Raw genomic sequence first — 25,417 nt, 5'->3', positions numbered from 1 at the left:
TTTAAATTTACATCTGTCCTGCAGTTTATAAAATAAATATCAAATAGAGTTGTAATGAAAAGATGTGAAAGAAAACTCTTGTGTTCTGAGAAAAATTGTTCTTTAAAAATACATAACTTCCTTTTAGCTGACTTTGGAAAAAAGCTTCTATACATCTTCAACTAATAGAAGCTATAAAAAAACCTTTTGTAATATTGGAACCAGTTGAGAAACCACAAGTATTCAAATGCAGGAAATCATGATTTTATAACATTTTAATGTGATCTACTCTTGGGAAACAAAGTTAACCAAGCCCTATTTCTGTACAGGAAATATTCCACTGTACAGTTGTAATACATTGTGGTGAGGGGTACAGCTGCAATTTTTTCACCTGTGATGCCCCACTGGTATTGTGGCTTACTGAATTGCATCAAGATTGCCTTCCTGTCCGGAAAGCCCTCTAAGTACAAACATGACTCTAAGCCCAGGTTTTATTTTCCCCTGGTATCAGAATATGGTAATTTAAGAGCCCTGAGAAATGCTTTTTAACCTTTTAGAAGAAATATGTAGCATTCTTTTATTAGGGACTACGTTCTTTGCCTTTTTAAAACAACATATGACCAACTTATCAATTTATCAGGCTAGCAGGTTCAGAGCAAATGCAGGTGTGTGGAGTAATGCAATCTGTCACAGATACTGGCTTTTTCATCATGGAAAAATTACTCTAAACACACTAACAGCTTTTTTTTTTTTTTTTAAGAAAGCACAGAATAGCACTGGGCTATAACTGAGATTTCTGCAGAACTTTATACAGGAAAATGATGTACTGCTAAGTGTCAAACTTTTCTACTACTTGTCATTCACCTTGAGACTGAGTTTATGTGATGATCGCTTGCCTTTTGAACAGCAAAAGTAACAACACTTCTTTAATTAATTAGATCTTAATGTATTGTTTCAGGTATTGAGAAAAGTGTACAGATTGGAGATCTTATGTTAGAGAGTCACCCACTTCTTTCAACACCTTTTACTGTCTCTTTCTGATACAGAAACTATCTTCCACATTTCATTTAAGGTTTTTAATTTTCTAGGCTTCAGTGTTTACTAATAATACAAGCATTATGATGTAGACACATAGTCACCTCTGACCATTGAGGTTACCAGTCTATTAACAGAAAATGTACCTTCTAATTTTCAGTATATGAGTGATTTTGACCACACACTGTCACCACAGTAAAGCCTGACTCCTACGAGAAGCACCACAAAGTCACTGTACAGCCGGAAGGACTTGGGTTTGCAGACTTTCATAAATCAGAGTCACAAAATCGGAAGAGTACAGAACACAGGGAGAGTGTAAATCTGTCATTAATATAATCTGATGGTTTCGTCAGTCCTCTGGCACCCGGTAGAATTTTCACTGGCTCAGTAACCCCTAAGGGTAAATTTCACTGTGATGCACAGGCAAATTATGCACAACTTCCATTAACATTCCCAACAAGTTACGCTTAACTCCCTGCAGACTGCACAGGGAAACTCTAGGACAAACGATACGGTCTCATCTTGATGCAGGGAACACTAAGATCACACTGCAAAATAATTAAGATTATACACACACAAACCAGTAACAAAATAGTAAAGTCTGAGATAATCCTACTCTCAGGCAAGGAAGCTCACAAATAGTATTTAAAGCTGGAATTCCTTAGGAGACCAGGCTCTGTTTCAACATCTGCTTAAGACTCCAACTTCTTTAGTCCCTATTTCCTTCCTTGCAAGAAAACGAAGACAATACTTATAATTAATAGCCAGAGTCTTAACTTTGGAAAACATGTGCAAAACTCAGATCAGAAAATTTACTCGCCTGCAGATCATCTGAAGTGTAAGTGGCTGAAGCTACAAGCAAACCTACAGGCCTCTTACACACACCAGCTGTTCATGTAATGACCTGCACCCATTTTTGTACTCTTGCACAATCAGAAACACTGCATCTACTGCTGCGAAAGAGGTTCCCTGCACCCATTTTTGTACTCTTGCACAAACAGAAACACTGCATCTACTGCTGAGAAAGAGGTTCCCTACATTAGAATAAATGGCATTTGCTACACTTCTAGTTTATGATCAGGTATGTTCAGTAATAATTGCTTCTTTTCAAGCTTGTTGCAACTCTTCACAAAGTAGAGAAATAATAAAAACACTGTACAGAATCTTTATATAGTAGTAATATGACTAATACAGTAATTTTGAATAACATCCAAAGGTAGAATTAACAAGAAATGTAAGCTTTAAAAAGCAGACAAAACACCAAATTTGCCTTCTGAGCAATTCACAACAGCCAGATAAATTATTTCTTCATCCATCTAAAAAGTCCCATTATTTGAAGACAGTACTGGACTGCATGGCAGTAGATTCAATAATTTGCAAGCCAACAGGTTTATCAAGAAGCATGGTTGAACTTTACAGCTTATTATCTTGTAACACCGTGACCTTAGATCACTAACCTGTCACGCACAAATCATCTGGATTTCCAAAATAGTTGTTGCTTTGGGAATATAAGAAATAAATCAAAAATTTGTGGTTTCCCAGAAAGCACTTTTCCCAGACTCTCAAATGCCCAGCTGAATATTTTAGCCCCAACAGGGAATGAAAAGTAAAAGGGAAGCAGAGTCAGCCAAAAATGAGGTATTCTCTGTTAAAAGGAAAAATTAATGTCTTTGACATTGATCATAATTCTTTTCCTGTTGACTGTCATGTCAAATCCTTCCTGAAATAATGACTTACAGTAGGTCTAATGTCAGTCATTCTTAAGCTCATGCTTCCTCAAGCCACTGTTTAAACAGCCACAAGGTGTTAGAATATGACTATTTATTGGATGACAGTGTTGAAAAAATCAGATTCCAGACTCACAAGTTTGCAAATGCTTTATTTAAACAGCACATGCATGTAAGGCAATGTAACAGACAATTTTTTGAATCCCTGCCCTTTGAAGTTGGAAATATTTTATGTTCTCCTAAAAAAGATTTCACCACCCTTGGAAATGCTCTGTGTGAATTTTACCACAGTGGTTTTATTTACGTAGTCTTTCCTTATTAAATCCCAGTTAAGCCCTTGCAACCTCAGAACTATACTCACTGCCCTAAAATATTCTTCAGTAGACCTTGAGATTTGGTTAATTGAATCACCACTTTTCTAACCTGTGCTCTGTATCTCAGGACACTATATAAAGAAGAAAGGCCAAAAAAGGAGACCTCAGCACGCATTCATCGTTTCATCAGCTGTTACAATGCTGACTACACGTGCGTGCAATAGGAATCCTGGCAGGTACACAAGGGAAACATCCTCAAATACAAAAACCTGTCAGGGTTATAGTTCAGCAGATATTTTATTTTAACTTCATATGGAGAAATGAGCAAATGCTGTAGTTTATCTTTCTTTTGTTTAACAGCTTGCATCTCCCACTGGATGACAATCCAGGAGAAAGAATTTTAAGTCTGTGTTAGTGATGCATCTTAACTAAATCAGATAACTCAGAATTTGGAACATTACACAGTGTATGATTACTTTGATTAGATAAATCTGTTTTTCTCCTGCTTTTAAATTCATGCCACTTGGGTAAATACTCTTGTGACAATACATAGCTTTTGTTTGAGATATGGGGCAGTGCCAGCAACATCCCTCATTGGAAAGATAACTCTACAATGGAATGACAATAAATGAGAATCTCTGTAAAAGGTTCACTAGATAAAAACAAGCCTCCAGCTGTATAGGAGATAATTTGTGTGTCCCGTTCACTTGCCTGTACAGAAAAGCAGAGTATTTCCCTGATGGCATATGAACTGTTTCCCTACCTTGGTGAGCTCCACCCAATCTTTACTGTCTCCCCTGCCAACCTAAACCTGTCAACCTTGTTCTTGGTAAAGATAAATGATATAAAAATATAAGCCAGATTACATCAGAAAAGTATCACAGGCAAAGATAAACATAAATCTGAGATTCTTAAGGCTGCAGGAAGACACAAGAAGACTTTGGGGAAACTAGACACACAGTGCAAGTACAGTTCTAAGCACCGCAGCACAAATATTCAACAGAACTTTCTTTGAGGTTAAATAATCTAAATGTAGCTAGCTTCATATTGTATCTGCACAATGTGAGAGTCACTACTGAATCAGCAACAGATTTTTCTCTGCTTTTTTTTTCCTGCTTTCCCTCTTTTGAATTTTAAAAATATCACAGAAATGAAGATGACTTGTCCTTTCTCAGATATGGACCTGACAGATCCAAGGAACTGTAAAAGCACAGTTTAATTTAACATCACACAACAGCTCTGAAATACAGGTCTTTGTTATGATGCAGAATATATTATTCAATTATTCTTTACGTTCTGGGACAGTGGAATTATATGCATAATAATAAACTATTGTCTGAAATCAGAAATTACTCTTACTCCTTTCTTCCCAATGCCATACTTCCAAGGCAACCATATCAATCAGAAGGGAGGAAATTGCCACCAATTCTCTTTCAACTGTCCTAGTAGCCATATCAAGCCAATTCTCTCATCATTTAGGAGATGAAGAGAGACATTATGAAACCCTTACTCTAAAATTGAGACTGTCCAGCCCATTCTTGTTCCTAAAGATGCTCATGTATCTTCTAAAATTCTGATATCTCTGGAGACATTTCAACATACATTCTAAACCAAAATTTGCTTGAAGGTTATTAACATGCTTCAAAGTTCTGGGTGAAACACATTTCATGGTGAGATTTCATAGGAATGAGAATCATCACTGCCCACAGATTGCGACTTCAACCGCCACACCACAAGACCATCATAGAGCAATTGGAAGACCTTTGCCCCGTAATGATGAGCTGGTTGCTTTATAGAATATAGTTTAATGTTAAACTGGGAAACAGTGGCATGCCTTAAGTCTTCACATGTGAATACTCACTGAGACAAATTTATAAACACCTGCACAGTTTTTGTTACAGAAATTATCTGCACATGAGAGTGACCTAAATGTAGCAGTAACTAAATTTTTGGAGCAAGATCAGTAGGTTTTTTTCTCACAGCAAAAGACATACATGTATTTCTTTAAGCACAGAATAAAACAGGCTTTGAAGTTGCTCATTGTTAACCACAAGACTTCCTTTTACCAGCAGTCTACTTGAATAATTTGAATATCATCTGTTATAACAGAAGAAGTCTCAGAGAGCATCCCTTTTTTTGACTTATCATTTTATCAATCTTCAATATTTTAAAAATAATGGAATTGCTACTTCATCTTGCTTTTTACCTTTTAAAAAAATTATGTGAAACATTTCCAAGTTTGGACTTCCCTCTAGTCCTGAGTTGGGCATATGATTCTCATGTCAATACCATTCTTCACCTTTGAAAGGTGTTTCCTCAAATACTAGTTATCTGAAAGAATGGTAAATCACACAGAGCCAAAGGACATTTACAACATGTGAAAATGGGACAACAAGGGCTTAAAGATTATATAGAGTTTGTCATGTCTGTTTAATAGGGAAAACAACAAATTCAGATACTTTCCACCTCCTCGAAGAAATATAATCCTGCTGCAATTTCTCGCAATCGGATCTAGGATTCTCACTTCCTTCTAACTATTAGATCCAAGCTCTATCTCAAACTGCTAAAGAAATGCCAGGTGGTATGCCATGGCAGAGACATCAGTTCTGCCTGTTCCCCCCGACAAATAAAAGCAGCAATGTTTGGATTGTAAAAACAAAGTATTACAAACTTGACCAGTGAAACTGCTTCCCTTTGCAACAACACAAGGTAAAGCACAGGAAAGCAGCTCTTGGGGCAATTTAGAAATAGCAGAAAGGCAAGGTTCAAAAGAAACAACATAGTTCATTTCAACTCTTATAATCTGAAGCTGTTCTCTATCTTTGGGCTGTACCAGATAACACACAACTTCAATATTTAGAAAAATCCTCTTTATGGTGAAGCTTTTGCAAGTTCCAGGAATTTGAATAATAGCTGTAACAATACAGAGTTCTAAAACCTACCCATGATTAAAACGTTATGCTAAAAGTTTAACAAAGACAGAAAGCTGGATGAAATGTCATAGCAACTTACTCAGAAAGAAAGAACATGCAACTGGGAAACGTCAAGGAAAAAACCTGCAAAAATGCAAGACAAACTACAGAAGGGCACCTTTGACTGTATCTTTGTGAAGTAGAGGATTAAGGGAGACTGGTAACACAGCTGGGGACGTTATGGGTCCTCCTTGCATTTGAACATATCCCCAATCCTGGGAAAGTTTTTAAAGTATATTTTAATATAGCTTAGTATCATTATTGTTTTTAATTTTAGATCCTTTTTTGAAAAAAAGCTAAAGTCTTTGGCTTGCAGATGTTTCCTCTAATGTTTCATTTCAAGAATGGAATAAAATAAATACTGCTTTATCTTTTTTCTTTTTGTATTTAATGAATTTTCCCTATGCACTAAATCCACAGTATATTAATTAACATGTATCCACACAGGGAAAAATTGGAGCGGATGAAAGGCCTCATGATTAACTTAAATTAGAAGCTGAAGTTTGATATGAGTATTTAGAAAATGCAATTTACCTAAAGAAATAAAAAATTTCCTCTGTATTACTTATTCCACCCACATAACTCTGTTAAGATTAATAAAAAAATGCACACTGCCCATGTTTAGAATGGCTGTTCATCAGGTGTATGGCCATTTCTGGAAAATGTCATAAATCACCACCTTGAGCCAGGCAACAATCACTGCCATGATTAATGGCCTACAACCAAAGTGTGGATATTCTTGTAGGCATTTCTGCATATCATGTGCCCAAAGCAGAATTGTTGACTGGATATCCTCTAATTTGGTTGATATCTTTTTTATTTTCTCTGGTGGTAGAAATCTGAAGAATTACATGAACATCAGAAGAGGCTGACAGAACCTGACCCTTGGTAGCTGGGTGCTTCTCACTCTCTGAGGCAACGATGGCGAGTTGGATCTTCTCTTCTCTAGACCGTCGTACGGAAGCACAAAGCAGAACCTGTGTGCTACTGAAAGTCCAGCTGTGTATGCCCACTTGAAGAAGAGCTGATATTCCCCTTGGACAGGGCCATAGTGTTGCACAAGCACTTACATAATGGTTCATGACGTCTGTTATCTATAGTGGGAGTGTAATGTAATTAAACCAAAACCTTAGTGTGCCGTGCTCCAAAAATACCAGCCTGAAAGGAGGCAAAATGCTGGCTTTCATAGCAAACTAATAGGTCATCAAGACAGCCTACAATAACACAATTTTGATCTTTGATTCAAACCTCATGCCAAGTGGAGCTGATTTTTTTCCATTTAATTTTAATTTTCATGTAACTGAAAGGAGCTGACATTTGGCTGTCTAGAGGGCAAAGAAATTGGCAGGACACTTACATGATCTCACCAACAGTATGTGCACGGTAATAACATTATGCCATTTATCTGAGGAAGATTATCCTACTTATTCATAACTCAAAGCATATTGGTGAATAATTCAATTTTAAAAGCAATTTTTAACATCACAGCAATAATGAAATATAATTCAACAGTTTTGAACAAATAAGAAGAACTGGGAAATATTTATTTCCCTTGAATCACAACACTATTCTGATTAACAACCAGATTGAAATTTTTAAAAAATGACAGGTCCAATTCGTAATACAAGAGGGAAACAGAGATTACCAGAATTAAAATTGAGGTAAAATCAAAATATGCATGCGAGGAATAAGTGCATTTAAAAAGAATTACACTAGACAGGAGAAAATGTAATGACCCAATTGCATACATCAGAAAGCAAAATATTCAGCACATTAAGGATCAGTGTAATTTTGAGGTATGGTCTATTTTTGGGGCATGGAGACTGCAGCACTCAGCCTTCCTTCAAAGAGAAGTTCCATGGTTTCACACAGTCAAACTGCACTGTCTACTTCAACGCTCTCAAAAGGTAAAATGAGAGAAAACAGACCCTTTCCCCCTGCCCTGTGGATCTTACTAGGAGCAGTGTAGCCATCTGCCATCACAGAAACAGGAGAGAACTACCAGACTGGAGCTTTTACTTCAATGATTCCCCTAGATCTTGGAAATTTCTGACCAGGTCTTTCCTCACATGTTTCGGTTTCAAACCAAATGAAGTCTTTATGCAAAGACTGATGGATGAAACCATAAAAAGAAAGAATAAAAATTGTATGCTCACAAACTAAACCTGATAAACTTGGCTATAGCTGATTATGCAACATAAAAACTGCAGAGGTAAGTGGGTAAAAGGTTCATACAAGTAGTTTTGAAACTAAAGGTATGCTCAAGCTGTGCAATGTACCTCATATTGGCTTTATAGAGCTCCTGACATTTGTTTGTGCTCGTTTTTAATAAATCTGAGTTTGAAAAGTTTCACTTTACAGCAGTAACATTTTCATTTGTTACTAAAAGTAGAAAACTCATTACCCACCTGAAGAACATCTCCAAGGTCAGCAGTGCTAATATCTGGGTCTTCAGTGGTATTAAAAGGAACAGGGTTAATTTTTACAAGAGTGAGCACTCTAGGTTCTGGATATCTCCACAGCATCATTCCTGGACTATCCTCAGTTTCATTGTAAAACACAACTTCATAGGCATTGGGCAGCTTTTGTGCTTCTGTCAAATGAAAGAAAGCTATAATCTGTTATGCAATTTCTAGAAAGAAACATGCTGGTTTATGAAACCAAAGTGATTAAAAAGAAATCCCTCGGGATCAAAAGGAGAGAAAATAAAAAAGCAATTTCCCTGACTTTTAAAACATTACAGCTTAATGGAAAGAAATCAAAAAAGTATTTTAAAGTATTTTTTTTTTAATTCTAGCAGATGTCTTTTCTACTGCTTTTCCAAAAAATATAAAGTTATTTATTGTAAGAGGCAAGTAATGTCCAATAGGTTACTACTATTTTTACATTATAATCTGAAAAAAAAAGGAAACAAAAAAGAGAGCCAAAATTATATCCTTCTTACCTGCATCTTGTATGTACTGGAAGAGGCCTGTTCTCAGATCATCTGAGGTATGCTCAGGTTTTGAGGCTTGATTCCTTTCTGCAGAAAAACACTCTGGGTGTGTACGTTCAGGTATCAACGTCTCTACACTGCCCTTTTTAGACAGGTACTGCCACAGAAGCTCCTGGAGAAGAACTAAACAGTTCAAATGCTCTTGACCCCAGAAAACCTTTAAAAAGAAAAAAAAAAAAAAAAGGAGAGAGAGAGTGAAAAGATTAAAAAATTACATGCAAACATTCAGCCATTTTTGAAGGGAAAAACACCTCCCCAAAACAACAGGAACTTTATATGGCTTTGAGTCTGCTCTACTTACACCTTAATTGCTTGCAAGCATTCTTAATTTTAAAATAAAGGACAGGAGCAACAAAATATCCTTACAAAACCATTTGTCAAATGTGTTCTTATGATTATCTGAAGGAAAACATTAATTCCTACCATTTAACAATTCATAATGATGCTGCCTGGAAGACCACAGATCTTAAATGTTATATTCAAGAACTGTACATAATGCTAAGACTGGTCACAGGTTTCCCAGTTTAAGACATGACAAAAACCCCTTACAGATACAAAGTTTAAACTCTTCAAAGAGTTTGTTGCTCCAAAACTGGAATTCCGGAATATATTTAAAACTAAGTGACACAGCAAAGAATGTGCCACAGAAGACACATGAAAGATCATCTTAAGCACAAATTTAAGCATTAGAATTGGGTCTTCTGTAAGTCCTCCAAGTGAGGTTAAAAGTTCAAAGTTTTCTAAAGTTTAAAACAAAAATACAGAAAAATATCTAATAAAATTGGGCGTGCAAAGTCCAGAAGATTCACACACTTAGTAGCAAAATAAAAGGCAAGAAAGCATTCCTTTCTCCCAGCTTTGACAAGCATTGCTGCTTTTTTCAACTCAAGCTCCTGTTTGACAGAATTATATTAACGGGAACAAATACTTGAGACTTCATGTGCAGAAGCAGGCCTTGAAGCACCATGGAAGACAAAGAAACAACTAGCAATACAGAAATTAGACATGGAACCAGTGTGGGATGAAGTCAAGATGCCCAGTCTGTAACTTAAAAGTCATGGTAAGGGTGTGAGAATTGTCAACAAGTCAGGCATGTACATAAAGAGTAGTGCAAATTTTTCAGAGGGGGAATACCAATTTTCAAACGTGAAAAAAAAAAATCTAAAGATGCCTAAAGATGGTGTAGTTGCCAAGAGGGCAGTTTTTTTCTTGCCCTGCATCTAGAAGTAAGCCCACAGAATAAACCAAGACCCTCTGGAAACACAGCCACAGCCAGTCCTGAGCTAAACACTCCCAGGCTAGGTAGGTATCCTCTGAATTTAGTGTCTCTCCACTGTGGTTTCTGGAGTACCTCTGGTCTCGGGGTCCCACACCTGCTCTAGCATCACCTCAATGGAGCTCTCTGTCACCTTAAGCCAATCCCAGAGGCCCCAGTTCCCCACTGACAGAGGTGGGATGAACATTTTTCTCCATCTCACACTTTTATTCATTTGTAGGCAGCAGGGAACTCCAGGGCATGGAACTCCTACTACAATATTCAGAGATGAGGCACTGATTTTACATAAGCTCTCAAGGTTCTGATGCAATAAAAATTAACAGTGATAGGTGAGGTCATGTTTAGAGCTGGTAAAATCATTAGCCATAAATAAATTAATTTGAACCAGAACTGCTAATGATTTTGTCAGCACTCTCAAATCTATTCTGCCAGACCAAACACTTAATTATCTTCTGCAAAAGTTAATTGTCCCGAATTATACTCTAATAATAAAGGGCTTTCTGAGATGTATAGATTTTTTTTTGGTACTTGTCAAAACCCAAAATTTTTGAAGAAAAATAAGCATTTTATTACCAACACATACAGGTAGTCAGCCAAGTACCTGTGAAAAACAAATAAAAAAAGAAGCAAAGAAACAAACTGACTTTATTGATTCCTTAAGATATATTTTTTTCTAAATTTGTATTATCTGATTAACCCTGTTTTCAGGGCTGTGGTTTTAAGACCTTCTAATGCCAATTCTGGGAAAAAACTTACTGACACAATTAAATGTCAAAATTTCCTTTTTGTGTTTTATATGCTTGATTTATGCATTTATTTTAAAACGTTTGGTGTGTATAGATACTATAATAAAAATAATTAAAACAAGACGTATCTTAAAGCTCACTTGTTTAAGCCCCACAGAATCTATTTTTCATTTCAAGAACTCCCAAGCTTCCTGGACTAATTTCAAGTTGTGGGCACTTCCAAAGAGGAGAGGATAGCACAGAAAACTGAGTATTAATTGTTACAAGCAACAGTTTACAATTACTCCCCTGAGAAATTCGTGTAAGTTTAAAAAGAAAGGATATGTACTTCTTAGGGCTACCCCTAGGCAGTACAGACACGTAGATCATGGACAGACAAACACACACCCATCAGAACATGACCCTAGATATTAAGTGTTAGTAATTTGATCCAGTAGTTTTAAGGAACACACACACAGAGCTAAAATACAGGCTTTAAGCAGTATTTTTTAAAAAAATAAATCAAACCCAAAACACAGTACACAATTTTTCAATCAACAGTTTACATGAAAGAGTAGATACTTATTTTACAAGGTAAAATAAAAACCACCCAAACCAAACATGCAGAAATCCCCAACCTAGCAACCAGTCGTAGGATGTGAAGGGTTTAATGAACTTTATTTTTGAAAACTCAATCATCCAAAGCCAGTCCAGCTCAACAGCACAAGCATAAACATCTTATACACACCTGCAGCAGTCCTCCTCTCAAATCAATGTAGATTTTTGGAACAGATGGCTCGGGGCCAGGATCACCACTGTGCTTACACCACTTGGCTTCCACATTAACAGAGCAGCAAAAAGGGCCAATCAGAGATTTCGCTCTTTCTTTGAGACTTGTTTTAATTAAGAAATCTTTTATGTCAAGGACTAAAGATGATCCATGGATTCCTAAAAGGAGAAAGAGAAATTTAATCCCACTGGCAGTTATTCTCCCAACATTTCTGTGCTTACTTCCTGAATTCACTGTACCTGAGCCTGGGGATCCCTGCCCACAAGTCATTACTCACACAAGTAGTGCCACTGACTTTTATGGAAATACTTATGTGGACAATCACTCTTGTCTCCAAGGAAGGACATCACAGATGAGCAAGGAGATTTGTAATTTTTTTTTTTTAATTTCCTGTTTTTTCTACTTAGCTTGCTCTTCCCACACTATCAACCAGGCTTTACAGCATGTTGCTGTAACAGAGCAGGTACGTCTCATCCACATTCCTTACAAAGAACCATTTGCCAAGACATGACTTTTTACGTTCTGAGTATTTTAAGGCTTATGAGAAGAGACATTTTTCATTAAACTTCACTTGATTATCTTTCAAACTGATAGGAAATAGAGATTTTGAACAGTTCTTTCTGCTTTTGTCCAGGTTAATTACTATAACATAGCACCTTGCTAGACTTAGGAGTACTTAGCAGGAGAAGAAGGGTACGTTTGAATTCAAATAATTCAAAACAAATGCTTATCTCAAAACACATAATGCACATTTCCTGAGAAAAGAATTTAAAGTTTTCATATCATAACCTTTTGAACTTTACATAGCTTCATAAAACCTAAAAATGATAATGGCAGATTACATTTATGACAGAACTTACATACTCTCATACTCAAGACAAATATTTTGAGGATAGAAACATCATCTAGAAATATCCCAGTTCTTGTGAATTTAACTGACTGCAAATCACTGTTTAATAAAATAAACCATGCCTAATATCTTTATTTCTTTTGTATATTTACATGGAAAGCACTACATCTGAGGTTGGCTTAACTTTTATCTTCTTTGGTGCTAATACTTGGACTCAACACTCTGAATGTTGGATGTCACCTGACTTTATAATGCACATAATGCTTATTTTTCTAACGAAACTAGATATTTACAAAAGGCAAAGGATTAAAAAAAAACACCTAAGGCTTACACACGGGTGTTTCAAGGTACAGTTTGATTTCATATTTTTATAACTTCGCTGGTAGAAAAATCCCCCCGAAACACAACTCACTGTTTTGAATCCATGCAAGAAAAGTTCCCCTATGAATCTCTCCTAGTATCCAAGAAGTCTGTCTGCATCGTGGGGCTTACACTTTCATAATACTGAGCACTATTTTTTGCAATGGAAGGAAATACATTGCATATTTTTTTAAAAACCAGCAAACACTAGGAAGGTGATCCAACAATGTCCACATTGAATTGTGTCCAACCTGAGTAGGAACCACAAACTTAAACCATCTCTCCCTTGAGCAGCTGGAGTTTAGTAAGAATGATCAAGGGCTCAAACAAACCATTGTCCCACGCCAATCAACAGGACTGCTGTCACCAACTGGAAAAGGAGTTCCAGCTTTGGGGTTTTTTATTTAGGCTGGCTTCTGAAATCCTTCATCTGCTCTCATGGGTAACAGGCTTATGGGACAGATCTGTTCAAGGTGTTTCTGGACACCGAATTTCAGTGATAATCAAGAAAAGCATCATTAACACACACTGACAACCTGCTATGGTTAGTTACTTTAAGAGGCACTACAATACTTGGAAATTCCTTTTTTTTTTCTTTCATATTCTATATGGAATTTTGATTTTAAAGAGAAGAAATTGTTGGTAACTGTTGCACAATTCTTCAATATAGAGAAATTTCTTCCTATAGTTTTATTGGAATATGTGCCAAGTTGCAGAAATAACAGAAGGGGAGAAGGAATGCCAGAATACAAGTGGTTTTATTTATGTTTTCTTTCACTGGGATTACACTTGGAAGGATTATGCTTTGCAGTGTCTTTGTGTTGTCATCTCAGCTCCACAAAGTACAAAGAAAACACAATATCCAACAGCTTAGAAGCAGAACTGAGCATTCAGCACATAATACTGCTGGTTCAAAATCAGCAGTGCCTTTCTCAAATGCTAAGCAAACAATGAGAAATGAAGAAACAATTAAGAATAAGGAAGTGTTGGTTAGTTTTCAATACATGAAATATTACAAGACACATCCATGGATTGTGTCCTACAAATACCAGGAAAAGCTCAGGAACTTAGGAAGAGATTTTTATTTTTCTTGCTGTGACCCAGAGTGCTCTTGTGTAGACAAGAATCACACCCTTGTCCCTTCTAGCAGTTGTACCAACATGTCCTTTCAGAGATGAAGTGATTCAGTATAAAAAACCACTGTTCACTGTTGGAAAAACTGCAATGCAGAGAGCATTTAGACAAACTTTTGTGATGTTGTGAAGAAGATTAAAGAAAAAAAAATTAAGAACAGGTATGCATAAACCTTAAAAAGCAGTAGTTAGTAAAGAGATCTCTGTGATTGAGAGACGTTCCAGTAGGGTACTATTACTATGGAAATCCTAAAAGTATACATTCAGTCTGTGAAATGCTTTCCCATGACTAAAGCGATCACCCCAGAAAAGTAAAGATGCAAAATAATTTCCCCTTGTTTTTGCCATCCCACACACTATTTTCAGTCAGTCCTTCAATGCATCTCTCACAAACCTCTATTGTGGAAGTCTGCCTTCAGTTTCAACAGATTAAATCAAAGTCTCCATTTGAAGTGAACTTGTGATGGCAGCACAAAGAAGCAATACATCTTCATAAATGATTGCTGTGACATGTAGAAGTTAACTTGTGCTGTTTGGACCATGGCTCATGAACACCAATGCACTTTTCAGTACGTGCAATAATTTACTTTTAGGAACAAATAGTTTCATGACTTTTAAAATACTCCTCCAAGAGACTAATAAATATGAAGCACTTGCTTTGGACAGCATTTAAAAAATGCTGCCAGCCCTCCCCTGTCAGACTCTAGCCAGAAACACAACAGCACCACAAAACACATCTACAGTAATGGAGCAAAAGAGAACTTAGACCAGGCTTCTGTGTACTATTGCAAGGATTACCTTTATGATGACATATGCTCAAAAGGAATATCCAGGTATTTTTATATGGTTGGAAACAATGTGGGAGGGTTTAAAAGTAGCTAGCTTGTCACATTCAAAAAATTACCTTGCTCCAAAATCAAAGGTGGAGATCATTACAACAGAACAGTGAAAAAATTTTACCTGAAGACATTTACTTTGATATTCTAACATTTTTTTGGTCAGTATATACTTGATTTATGCTAAGATTTAGAATGACATCTCACAGAATCTGAGCACCCTAATACAGTTTTACACAGTTAGGTTAGGGTTTATATATAATTATAGTAGAGTTGCATTAGCATTTGTCAATAATAGGAGGCTTCATCCTTGTTAAACTGCTGTGAGTGCATAAATCCTTTTGTGTGAATAGAAAAAGAAAGAGCTGGCCCATTTTAATAGATGCAGTAAATATATAAAAACAATCCGTGCCTTATAGTAACAATCACTTAGGGTTTAAGCAACACAGGTATTAAAAAAGAGCTCTGTTTGTTCTTCCTGGTTAACAAAGGGAAAGACAATGTTTTGACTTAAACCATGGACTTTCTGTTTTCAAAAACATTTCAGTGTTGACATCTGAATCAACTCCAAATGAAATAAGTAGAAATATAGAAGGAGCTGTTTTCCTTCTATTATTCCCTGCGCATTTGCTCTTCCTTAGCTGCAAATGCTGTTTGGTTCATTGCACTGTCACCTAATGCAACACAGAGCATGATTTTAATTGGCAAACTTCAATAGGGGACAAGAGAATTAAGAAAATGAAAACACATGTATTTTAACAAAGGTAGCAAACGACACTGAACTGGCACTTAGCTGTCTTTTGAAAAGCCAGCAGCTTTGCTACAAACAATAGCACGATGAAGAAAATTGCTTTTCTGAGTTTGGGGCAGCTCAGAAGCAAAAGTGTGTCCCAGAGCACAGACCCAGCCACGCTGGTTCAGAGGCACGTGAGCGATGTGGTCTCACTGCCAGCAGCAGCCTGTTGAATGTATTCCCACCCAAGGGATCCTGGTGCCCTCTGAAGGAAGAACTCCAGGCTCCCCCAGGGGTCCTCTGTGCCTGCGTGGTAGAGATGCAATCTTGCTGCTGAAGATCAATTAGCAAGTGGTATTCCTTACTACCTTCTACTAAAGTGATCGTCTGTGATATTTGATTCTGAATATTCACTCTTCACTTCTGTAACTTCAGCAGCTACTTTCAGATTGTCATTGACATTAAGACAGCAATTAAAATGTAAATACACCGTTATATCTAATATATTGATACAACTATCTACAGAATTCTTTCCTCTCATGAAAACTGTAGATACATCACATACTGAGCAGTTATACCACAGTTACAACGCTCTGTTGACAAGCATCCTTGACAAACCATCTTCTGAGAAGAAAGGGTAACAAAGCTGTGAAAATAATTACAGGGGAAATACTGCAGTTAATTTAAGAGCCAGCCAATTTACTCAAGTCTGGAAACAGCAGTAGCAAACAAATGGTGAAGCACAGTAAAGAACAATTTTAAGAACAATTTTCCAGGAGATATTTAGTTAACAATCCACTGACCGCACTGGATTTCTCATTAGTATCGAGCTGAATCTTATGATGGCTCATTCTCCCCATGAGAACAATACTTACATGTTACCAATTAGCTATTCTTTAGAGAAAGAGAGTTTTTCAGCATTACATTGGGACACATATGGGCTCTGTAAAAACATGAGATGTGTAACACACGGTAAACAGAAAGTAATGATCTTAAACAGGCCAAACCCTTGAATTCATCACTAATAAATGTCCCCATGCATTCAGCAGTACTGGCTGCTGGGAGCCTGTTTTCTTCAAGTACTTCAAACACTAAAATCCAGGAACATTTATTATTTTAATCCATTACAGGCAGTGGTTGATTTAACTTTATTGGTTGTGGTGGTGGTAGTAGTTATAGTAGGGGTAAAGCTATGTTCTTTTACACATCATTTCAAAAGGGCTTAATTATATTTTATAGCTCAGGCCAGGAATCCTGCTTGTTTTGTGTCTAACAAGGTTCAAATGGAGTTCAGGTCAGTGATGAATCAGAAGAGAAGTCAAAGATAGTTATCTATTTGAAATGAGCTCATCTCCCTTAAAGAATAACTGGGCAGGTACATCATGTTCATTACACTACTGCATACTAAATAACTGAAAAATCTCATTTCACTTGGTGATTTGGAAATTTTGGATTTTGTGATGCCTGATCACAGAGGGCATATTAAAGTTTAGATCCAAAGGGATTTTAATTATTGGTCAAGGCTGTCTTGGGAGTACAACAATTTAGAATATACTTGTAAAGCTCCATATTGCCTTATGTTATTCCAATTAGGTGGAGAAAAATGCATAATATAAACCAACAAAAATAGTGTTCATATTGCATCTGTGAGTCCAGCTTTCAAAAGTGAGTGCTATATTGATACGAGTAGTACTTGGTTATTTTATCATAAACGTTTTTAGATACCACCAGGTTTCAGAAAAGCAGTTGAACATTCTTACTCCAGCTCTACAGATGGACATGGGAATGTTCTTCAATTAAGAAAAAGATCCATGCATTTTTACATTTCAATTTTAGGTGGCTGATCGAAAACTTAGACTTATTATCAAGAGATAGCTGGTACCTAAAAATGTCACTGATCTTTAAAGTTGTAGATATTTAGCACAACTGTAAAATCAGACACTGAATGGTTGCCCAGCAAATGAGGCATTACAAAATAGCGGATGCCACTTAAAATGCATCCAATATAATCACCACAAAGTTGATTTAGAGTTACAGCTTTGATGTCTTGCCCCTCTTGCTCTACACTGGATTCAGTGAATTTTAACTGCTTTAGTAAACTAAATCATCCATGAACTAGAGGGTAACTTTTCTTCAAAAATAAACCATCCTGAAGATAGTGCCTGGCAGCAGCTGAGCTCTATTTGGGCCTCTCTAACCCAGTCAACTATGCTTATGGAAGTTCAAGGCTCAACAGATACACCCAGGTGACACAAACCAAATAAGCTTCCCTGCACTCTTGGAATGTGGCTCCTGAGGATCAAGGACAGTCCAGGTCGAGGCTTATAGTCTTCTCCCTTCAATCCTTCCTCATTTGTACACTTCTTTGTATTCTCATTTGTGCCAGCATGGTCATTAAAGTGTACCTGGTCCAGTGAGCCAGCTGAAGGAGTCAATCTTGTTGCAAACTCTTCTTTGGTATTGGGTTAGTTTTCAGAGAAATGAGTGCCCTGACACAACCCATTGATCAGTTACCTAAGTAACTGAGCTAGCACAAGGCAGTGTGCGGAAATGTGTGGCTACAATAACCTGAATTTCCTACGAAACTGCACCTTTTGTCTGGGCAGCAAGCTAGTGATTCCATCCCATAAAAATATTCTTGACATGGAAAAAGAAGAAACATGTCAGTAAATCAACAATTTAAACAGCTTAAGTAACTGGTCCCTATGATTGGAAACAATGTCTAACCTCCGTGTCCTATACCTCACACTGAAAAATGAAGACTGAACCAGAAGAACATCACAGAAAGCATAAAATGTATAAAGAAAACATCCAGCTTTCACTGTTATACCTCTTGTCTCATGAATTTAAACAGTCTATTAAATTGACTTCCATGTAAATACTGTATCACCTACTACTACCACCACAAACACACTGGGATCCCACTATCAAAAGGAATTCCAGTCACAAAAAATATGTAATTAATTTCACAATAAAAACTGAAGAGATTAAAAACCCAACCATATTTGTTCTGAATCAAATTTAATCTAAAATGTTTTTAAAGCGCAGTTACTCAGATAGCAAATGCAGGTCTACAAAATTAGTGCACACTGTCTTGAGCAAACAACCTTCAAGGAACTTTTAATTCCTTTTTTTCTCTCTGAAGTTAATGGTGCCAGTTCAGCAGTAGCAATTCTGAACCCTATTACAAAGTATCAGTAGGGAATCTGACCAGGATTAATAGTGGTACTCAGTCCTGGGATTAGATGGTGTCTTGTTTCATGGATTTCAGGCCATCTGTTCTTCCCTCCTACATTATACTCCTGCAGAACTATAAACGCACCTCCACCTCAGGGACTATAGAAAGGAATTAGAATTCTTCTGCTTTTCATTATCACAAGATTCAGTAACTCATTTCATTGTCAGGATAATCCCCTTTTACTCTTTCTTTTGCGCTTGCAGGATATGCCAAAATGACAAATAAAATCCCAGATGTTAGAGACCTGATGAGGTCTCCACCTTTCCTTGAGTGTTGGGTTTAAGCTACTTGGGACACGGTGTCAAATCTGACAGGATCCTGATGCCCACACCCAATATTCATTAAGGTTTGTTAGTGATTTGTATAGCTGTCTACAAGCTGCACTTCCACCTCAGTCCTCAGTGGCCATTTAAATATTTAGTTTGTCCTCTGGCTTTTACTGACAGAGAATTAATTTCCTATTGTTCAAGTGTTGGAAAGAGTTTATATTTCTTTCTAAAAGTAACAAACGCCTTTTGGGTGTTGTAAATGGCTTGTTACTGCTGCATATTATTTTAGGTAGTCATATCTAATTTAAAGTTTTATTTCCCCATGGGCTAACTTGCATATCTGCAGCATCCAAAGGCTATGACAACGCCTTAGCAGAGTTTTCTCGAGGGAGTTAGTTAACTCCAAATTGAAGTTTGGTCTTTGTGCTATACCAATTCATATCTGCATTTAATTTCTGAAAGTACTGTAAAGTATCTCAAGTATGTAATTATTTTCAGGTTTAGTAAAAATACTTGCAATTATCGTAGGCTCAGCTAGTGTTTATTTTTTCCCCCTTATTTATATGCTAAAGTAATCATCTCTACATATGGGACAAAGGGCTGGGGAATTCTGTGTATGATCTTTGGAATATTTTATGTCCGTAACTCTCTCAGTTCAGACACTGAGCAGCACGACTTCACTCCTGTGTCCAGCCAGAGTAAAATAAAGCTCCACTGAGAGGCTACAGGCTTCTTGCTGTCTTTCACTTTGGGGAAAGAATGGTCCTCAACTTCTCTTAATTTATCTGCTCTTTTGGCAGGTAGGTAGTGCTAATTCCAGCTACAAACCTAAACTAACTGAAAGCCATATGTTTAGAATTGCGTTCTATTTTCTAGGATTTCTTGCTAAAACTTAATTCCATTCTAATGCCCTGTGACAGTTAAGGAGTGAGTCACACACCTCAAGCACGGTACCAAGCGATCTCAGGTCTGACTGGGTACATGGGAATCAAGCTCTAAGCATTTGTGGAAGATGCCATGTCCTTCAGAGGAGGAAAAACCACTGAACCAGAGCTAACAGCAGTTCTTGGAGTTGGGGTTTTCATCAACAGTACAAATAAGCTGCCAAGCTAAGTGTTTGGTTTTCAAAAAATGGGTACAAGTTTTAACTTTTAACTCCAAGCCACAAAATATAAAATGACTAGAGATAATTGTTTTATTGAACATCAGTACGACGAAGTCCTACCCTTAAGGGCATCAGGAAAACTATAATGGCAACCTCTTTTAAAGTAAAATTATTATTTTTTTTGAAAAGGGATTTTGTTTTGTTTTATTATTTTTTCTTTTTGTGCCAGTACACTGCAATACAGTCTACAACAGTATTATTTTACTAAAACCAAAACAGTGAGTATTTAAACATGAGTACAGAGGGGAACATAAGTATTCTAACAGAAATAGTAACCATGTTGTTATAAGTAACTGTTGTACTAAAACCTGAAAAATGTCCAAAAGATGAAGTCCCTTGACACACTAAAGGTTTGGGGTCGTACAACAGCGCAGCAGTATATACAGAAATAGAGGTGTTTTTTTGATCCAATTGCAATGTGAGCGTTCAACACTTTTAATTAATTTTGTTAGAAGTGAAATCATTCAAGTAATTAGCCCCGCTGTTTTTCAGAAGCTGAAACATTTTAGATTCGTAAGAAATTAAGAAGAAAAATGAAACTAGAATGCCTTTAGTTTCCACGATTAAACCAGTAAAGTTTAGAGGGAAAACTGATAATTAAAAAAAAAAAAGTTGGAAAGCAAGTTTTCTTCTTAATTTCAGCTGAAAAGAAATGAAAGCAATACACAAGGTCATGCACTTTTATTTCCCCCTATAAGGGAGGGAAAATGCCGACAATATATATTCTTGCGAGGTTTTTTTTGCTCAATAATTCCTAGCAAATAGGATTCCTTACAAAACAACTTCATCTCCTGCATTAAAACTCATCTGGAAAAGGGGTCGTTGACACTGTTTATAAAACACTGCCACATAAAACGTGTAAAAAACCGTATTTCACTAAAAATAGCTTGCGTAAGTAAGGGATTAGAGTAGTTTCTACTGCTATAATTGTTCCTTTGTAGTTTTTTCCATGATGTTTTTGAATAGTGTTTTTAACTATGTTTATTAAAGTCAGCACATCAAAAAGGATCAAAGAGTAAGCTAGTGAGAACCAAAGAAACCCCAAGCGTATTGTGTTGTCTCACTGGGGAGTTATGCAGATTCAAGTAAACAAGTGCAAATTGTTGAGGTTTTAATGAAAATTTTCTACAATTATTGTATCTGAAGTCATTCTATATAATAACATCTGTACAGCAGATGGCCATACTGTACAAAAGGCAAGCAATGCTCCTTTTTCTTCCTCTGTTTTAACAGTACATCTGAGATGACTACTTTTGTCATTGCGCTTAGCTTGGTTCAGCAAATAATTCGTAAAATGCAGCTGCTGCAGATGGTCACAATAGTTATTAGACTGTAAAATCAAAGACACGGGGAAGTATTCACGTATTAGTTTCATTCTATTAAAAAAATTTGACATTAACCCTGTTCAGCTCAAAAGGTGTATCTATAAAACCTTTTATAAAAAGAACAGTAGTGAAGAACTGAGATATTTAAATGTTCCTTCCTCTCAAGACACAGCTAAAAACTTTTAAAAATTAGGTTAGCTTGCATAATTTCTTTTTAATAATAAAACAAATCTAGTTAGCAAATGTGGTATTCTTCTAAAGGATTTTTAACATTAGATTATAACTCAATTTCCCCCACATTTGAGTATTTTATCTTCTCTCCTGAAGTTGTAATTTCCACCTTGGTTTCTATCAGCACTTTAAATTCAGACTCACAACCATAAAATAAAAAAATCCAAGCAGTTTCTGAAAAGATTTTTTGACAATTTCAATCAGTTTTGTGGAAATGTGTCTTTTGCTCTAATTAGAACTAATTAATTTATTGCACCATCACAACAGTATGCAAAACCTCATGCAGATGTACTTTTCTTTTTATAAAGTAGAGATAAAGCATTTTTAACTGGAAAAAAAAAAGTGAAAAGCGTCTGTTGATGTCTACTAATTTTCTGGTTATGAAAGTTCTTGATATAGAATAACTAATGTCCATTTTCATTAGATTTGACATCAGTATTGCTCCAATTCACAATGCCTGCCAGACTATGACCATCCTGAAGATTCATGTATGGCTTATAACGCGTAAAATAAAGATTGATTCCTCAGACTGCCAGAAGAATTAAGAAACAGAACTTCATAGCTGAAAATGTTTCTGAGGCTTAACATGCAAGGCAAGGTACGTCCTCCTTCTGGGAGGATGAAAACCTCCAGGGTAAGTGAAATACAGTGTGAGTTTGCCAAATTGCTTTATAGAACAGTGAGGGAGCAGCCTGGCTTTGATGTATCGAAGCATGATGTGGACACCATAACGTACCATGGGACAGATGCACAAATGATAGAGGGGAACCCATGGAAGGGAAGAGGATTATGACACAGAAACAAAACCAAAACTATTTAAAGCACATTATAAAGGCTTTTACTCAGTTGCAGTGTCTTCTATGCTAGAGTTGCGATCCGAGTGGAAAAGCGTGGGAACACAGGCACTGTTCCTGCCTGCGCTGCTGTTTATTAATGGATAAATCAAAAGTTTCTGGCCCTGGCACTTCCACGGGTTTTCGTGTCCTATGAACCTTAAATTTTTCATTTTTAACTTTTAAAACAATAAAGAAGAACTGGAACTTGCTGGCCCGAGGAAAAATATTTCTGATGAAAAAGAAATAAATCACCACCTCAGCTGGCCAACAACTTGCTTCTCTCAGCTAGAGACCGTTCTGCCTCTCAAGCTACTCTTCCAACTACCTACATCTGGCTCATCTCCACACCATGGAAATAAACCATCTTATTAATTTTATTGAAATGCTAATAAAACAATTTACAATGACACTCAAAAGATCTCCATTTTAAGTGAGTCTCTGGTATCTGGTTAATTGTACCCGAGGCATAAAGTTTCCTTGCAGTGTTTCAGTAATGAGGCCAGAGTGCCTGTTTTCCCTGTGTGACTCTCAGGTGTGCAGAGGAAGCATGTAAAAATTGAAAACTTCATAAATCTGGAGGAGAATAACAGCATGACCCAATATTTACATAGTAGCACCTGTCAGGGCTCTGAACAATTATTTTTACTTTTTTTTTTTTTTAAGACAGAAACAAAGGTCCTAACAAGAAAATCTAGTTACAGAGTGAAAGCTGTCAAATTTTTTCCCTTTGAATTATGTGCTAAATCACTGGAATACCAGAGGAGTGGTTCTCATAACCACTATTTCAGCCAGAATTCCATCAATAAATTAGTAATTACAAGCTAGGGGGTATTAACTACAGAATTAATCATTCTTGGGTGCTCCCTCACAGAAAGAAAAACTTGGGTAATAGAGTCTAACAGGGATTTGCTATTTTCTATTGTGGATTTATGATGTTGGCTGAAGCAGCTCCCTGCAAAGCCCCACTTTAGTCACTAGACCACCACTTACATAAACCAGTAGCTCTTCCAACTTTAAAAAAAATACCTCTTACCTGCAGTTTTATGTCCACTTTTAATATTCAGGCTCCCACTGAGGTTTGAGAGAGAGACTAACAAACAAGGTTTACTGGGGTGTGGGATGGTTTCCATCAAAACAACTATCTGAACGGTGTGAATGGAAATTTTCTGGAAGCAGGAAAGGGCTTGCCACAAGTTTTCTTGCGTTGAAGCCTTTTGCACAGTGCTGGTGTGGGCTGCAGGTAGAAAGTCCTTTGTACTCGGGTGTCCGGATATCAAAGTGATGTCCTCATCTGGAATAATGCCAGCTGATGAAGCAGCCTCCTTCCTGGGAACCTCTTCATTTGTGGTTATGATTTTCTTCAAGAACTGGTTTATTTGGTCAAGTCTGGCAAAACTGAGATTTGCTTTCAAAGGTTTTGATATGTCCACATTTATCTCAGCTGTAGGGGAGAATTGGAGAGAGAAATGTGATAAGCTACAGTGCATTTATTCAAGCTGTGTGCAAATATAAGCATTGAGTGGAAACAGCTTTTCCATCATATTTCCACCATGTTTCATTATAAGGACTGAATCAATGTTAAAACATAACAAAACAGTATTTTTAGCAACAAATCTGAATTAAAATATAATGAAAAATACTGTAAGCAACTGTCACTATGTACAGTTTTAAAAGAAGAAACACGGCACAAAGTGGATTTTATCTCATTTCTTCCCAGGGATCACCACAGCTATCTGAAAGACACACACTTTATTTGAGTGTGTAGGAGGGGAGATACATTAGTTCTTTTGAGTCAGAATAAAAATATACTTCACATTCTCTTGAGTTTTATATCCAGAAGAACTATTTGACTAAACTCCAAAGCCAACAGCGAACATTTTCAACACATTTAAATGAGTGAATAACATGTGTATCGTGTTGTTTCCGAAACAGTTCACATGCAGCAGTCTTCAATGCATTTTCAAGATGAAATGTGAAATAAAAAGCAAATACAAAAACTGAGGTATGTTAGATTTCTTCATTTTCCAGGGAGATTGGAATAATGTATAGCTTTAAAATTTTTTTAAAAGTCATTATAATTTTTAAAATGTTTTTTGTATCCTCACCAAAAGGGATTGTGGTGTTAGACTACTAAAACACTCACAGAAGTTTTAGGAACCACAATTAATATGAACAACATTGTTAATAGTGATATCTTGGTAGCTAAGATGTAGGAATTGCCAAAATGATCTCACAGATGGGAAGCAGGATTTTATGAAGGCTGAAACTTATTTCTATGCTGCAGCATCAGTATGTAACAATTCCTTACAGAAATCCAGCTTTTAACTTAGTCTTTAGGATTTTTCATTTCAAATTCAGTTTTTGACCAGTAATGAGACAGCTATTCTGGTTAGAGGGAAAAGGGCTTTTTCCTTTGCTATTTGACTGCCACTGCCCCAACCCCAAGAACCAAAAGTGATTAAAATTCTGTGCATACAGCTAAACTAGATGAAATGTTCAAACAGCACTACTTAGTTTCGAGTTTCATTATAAATATATACAGGAAACACTGTCTGTTGAAGGTTTTACACAAATTAATGAATATTTCATAGAAACTAGTTTCAAGTTGTCCAGGATCACATCTTACTC

The 25,417-nt window shown here is 36.5% G+C and overlaps 1 protein-coding gene across 11 annotated transcripts in view; it reads right to left on the bottom strand.

The window, feature by feature from the left end:
• The window catches only part of VPS13B (vacuolar protein sorting 13 homolog B), a 427,964-nt gene that overhangs the window by 71,197 nt on the left and 331,350 nt on the right, over positions 1 to 25,417 (bottom strand). For 8 of the 11 annotated variants that reach the window (XM_038130163.1, XM_038130155.1, XM_038130158.1 and 5 more), the window contains 4 exons: positions 23,823 to 24,230; positions 11,772 to 11,971; positions 8,972 to 9,179; positions 8,436 to 8,638 (listed from right to left, as the gene is read on the bottom strand). In XM_038130163.1, coding sequence (XP_037986091.1) covers positions 8,436 to 8,638; positions 8,972 to 9,179; positions 11,772 to 11,971; positions 23,823 to 24,230 — 1,019 coding nt within the window. The remainder of the gene's footprint in view (positions 1 to 8,435; positions 8,639 to 8,971; positions 9,180 to 11,771; positions 11,972 to 23,822; positions 24,231 to 25,417) is intronic. The other 3 variants (XM_038130164.1, XM_038130161.1, XM_038130162.1) reach the window with 1 other exon arrangement.

Source organism: Motacilla alba, chromosome 2 (genome assembly GCF_015832195.1).
Source record: "Motacilla alba alba isolate MOTALB_02 chromosome 2, Motacilla_alba_V1.0_pri, whole genome shotgun sequence".
Lineage (NCBI taxonomy): Eukaryota > Metazoa > Chordata > Aves > Passeriformes > Motacillidae > Motacilla > Motacilla alba.
Note: the sequence above shows the minus strand (reverse complement) of the source record. Positions and strands in the feature narration are given on the sequence as shown.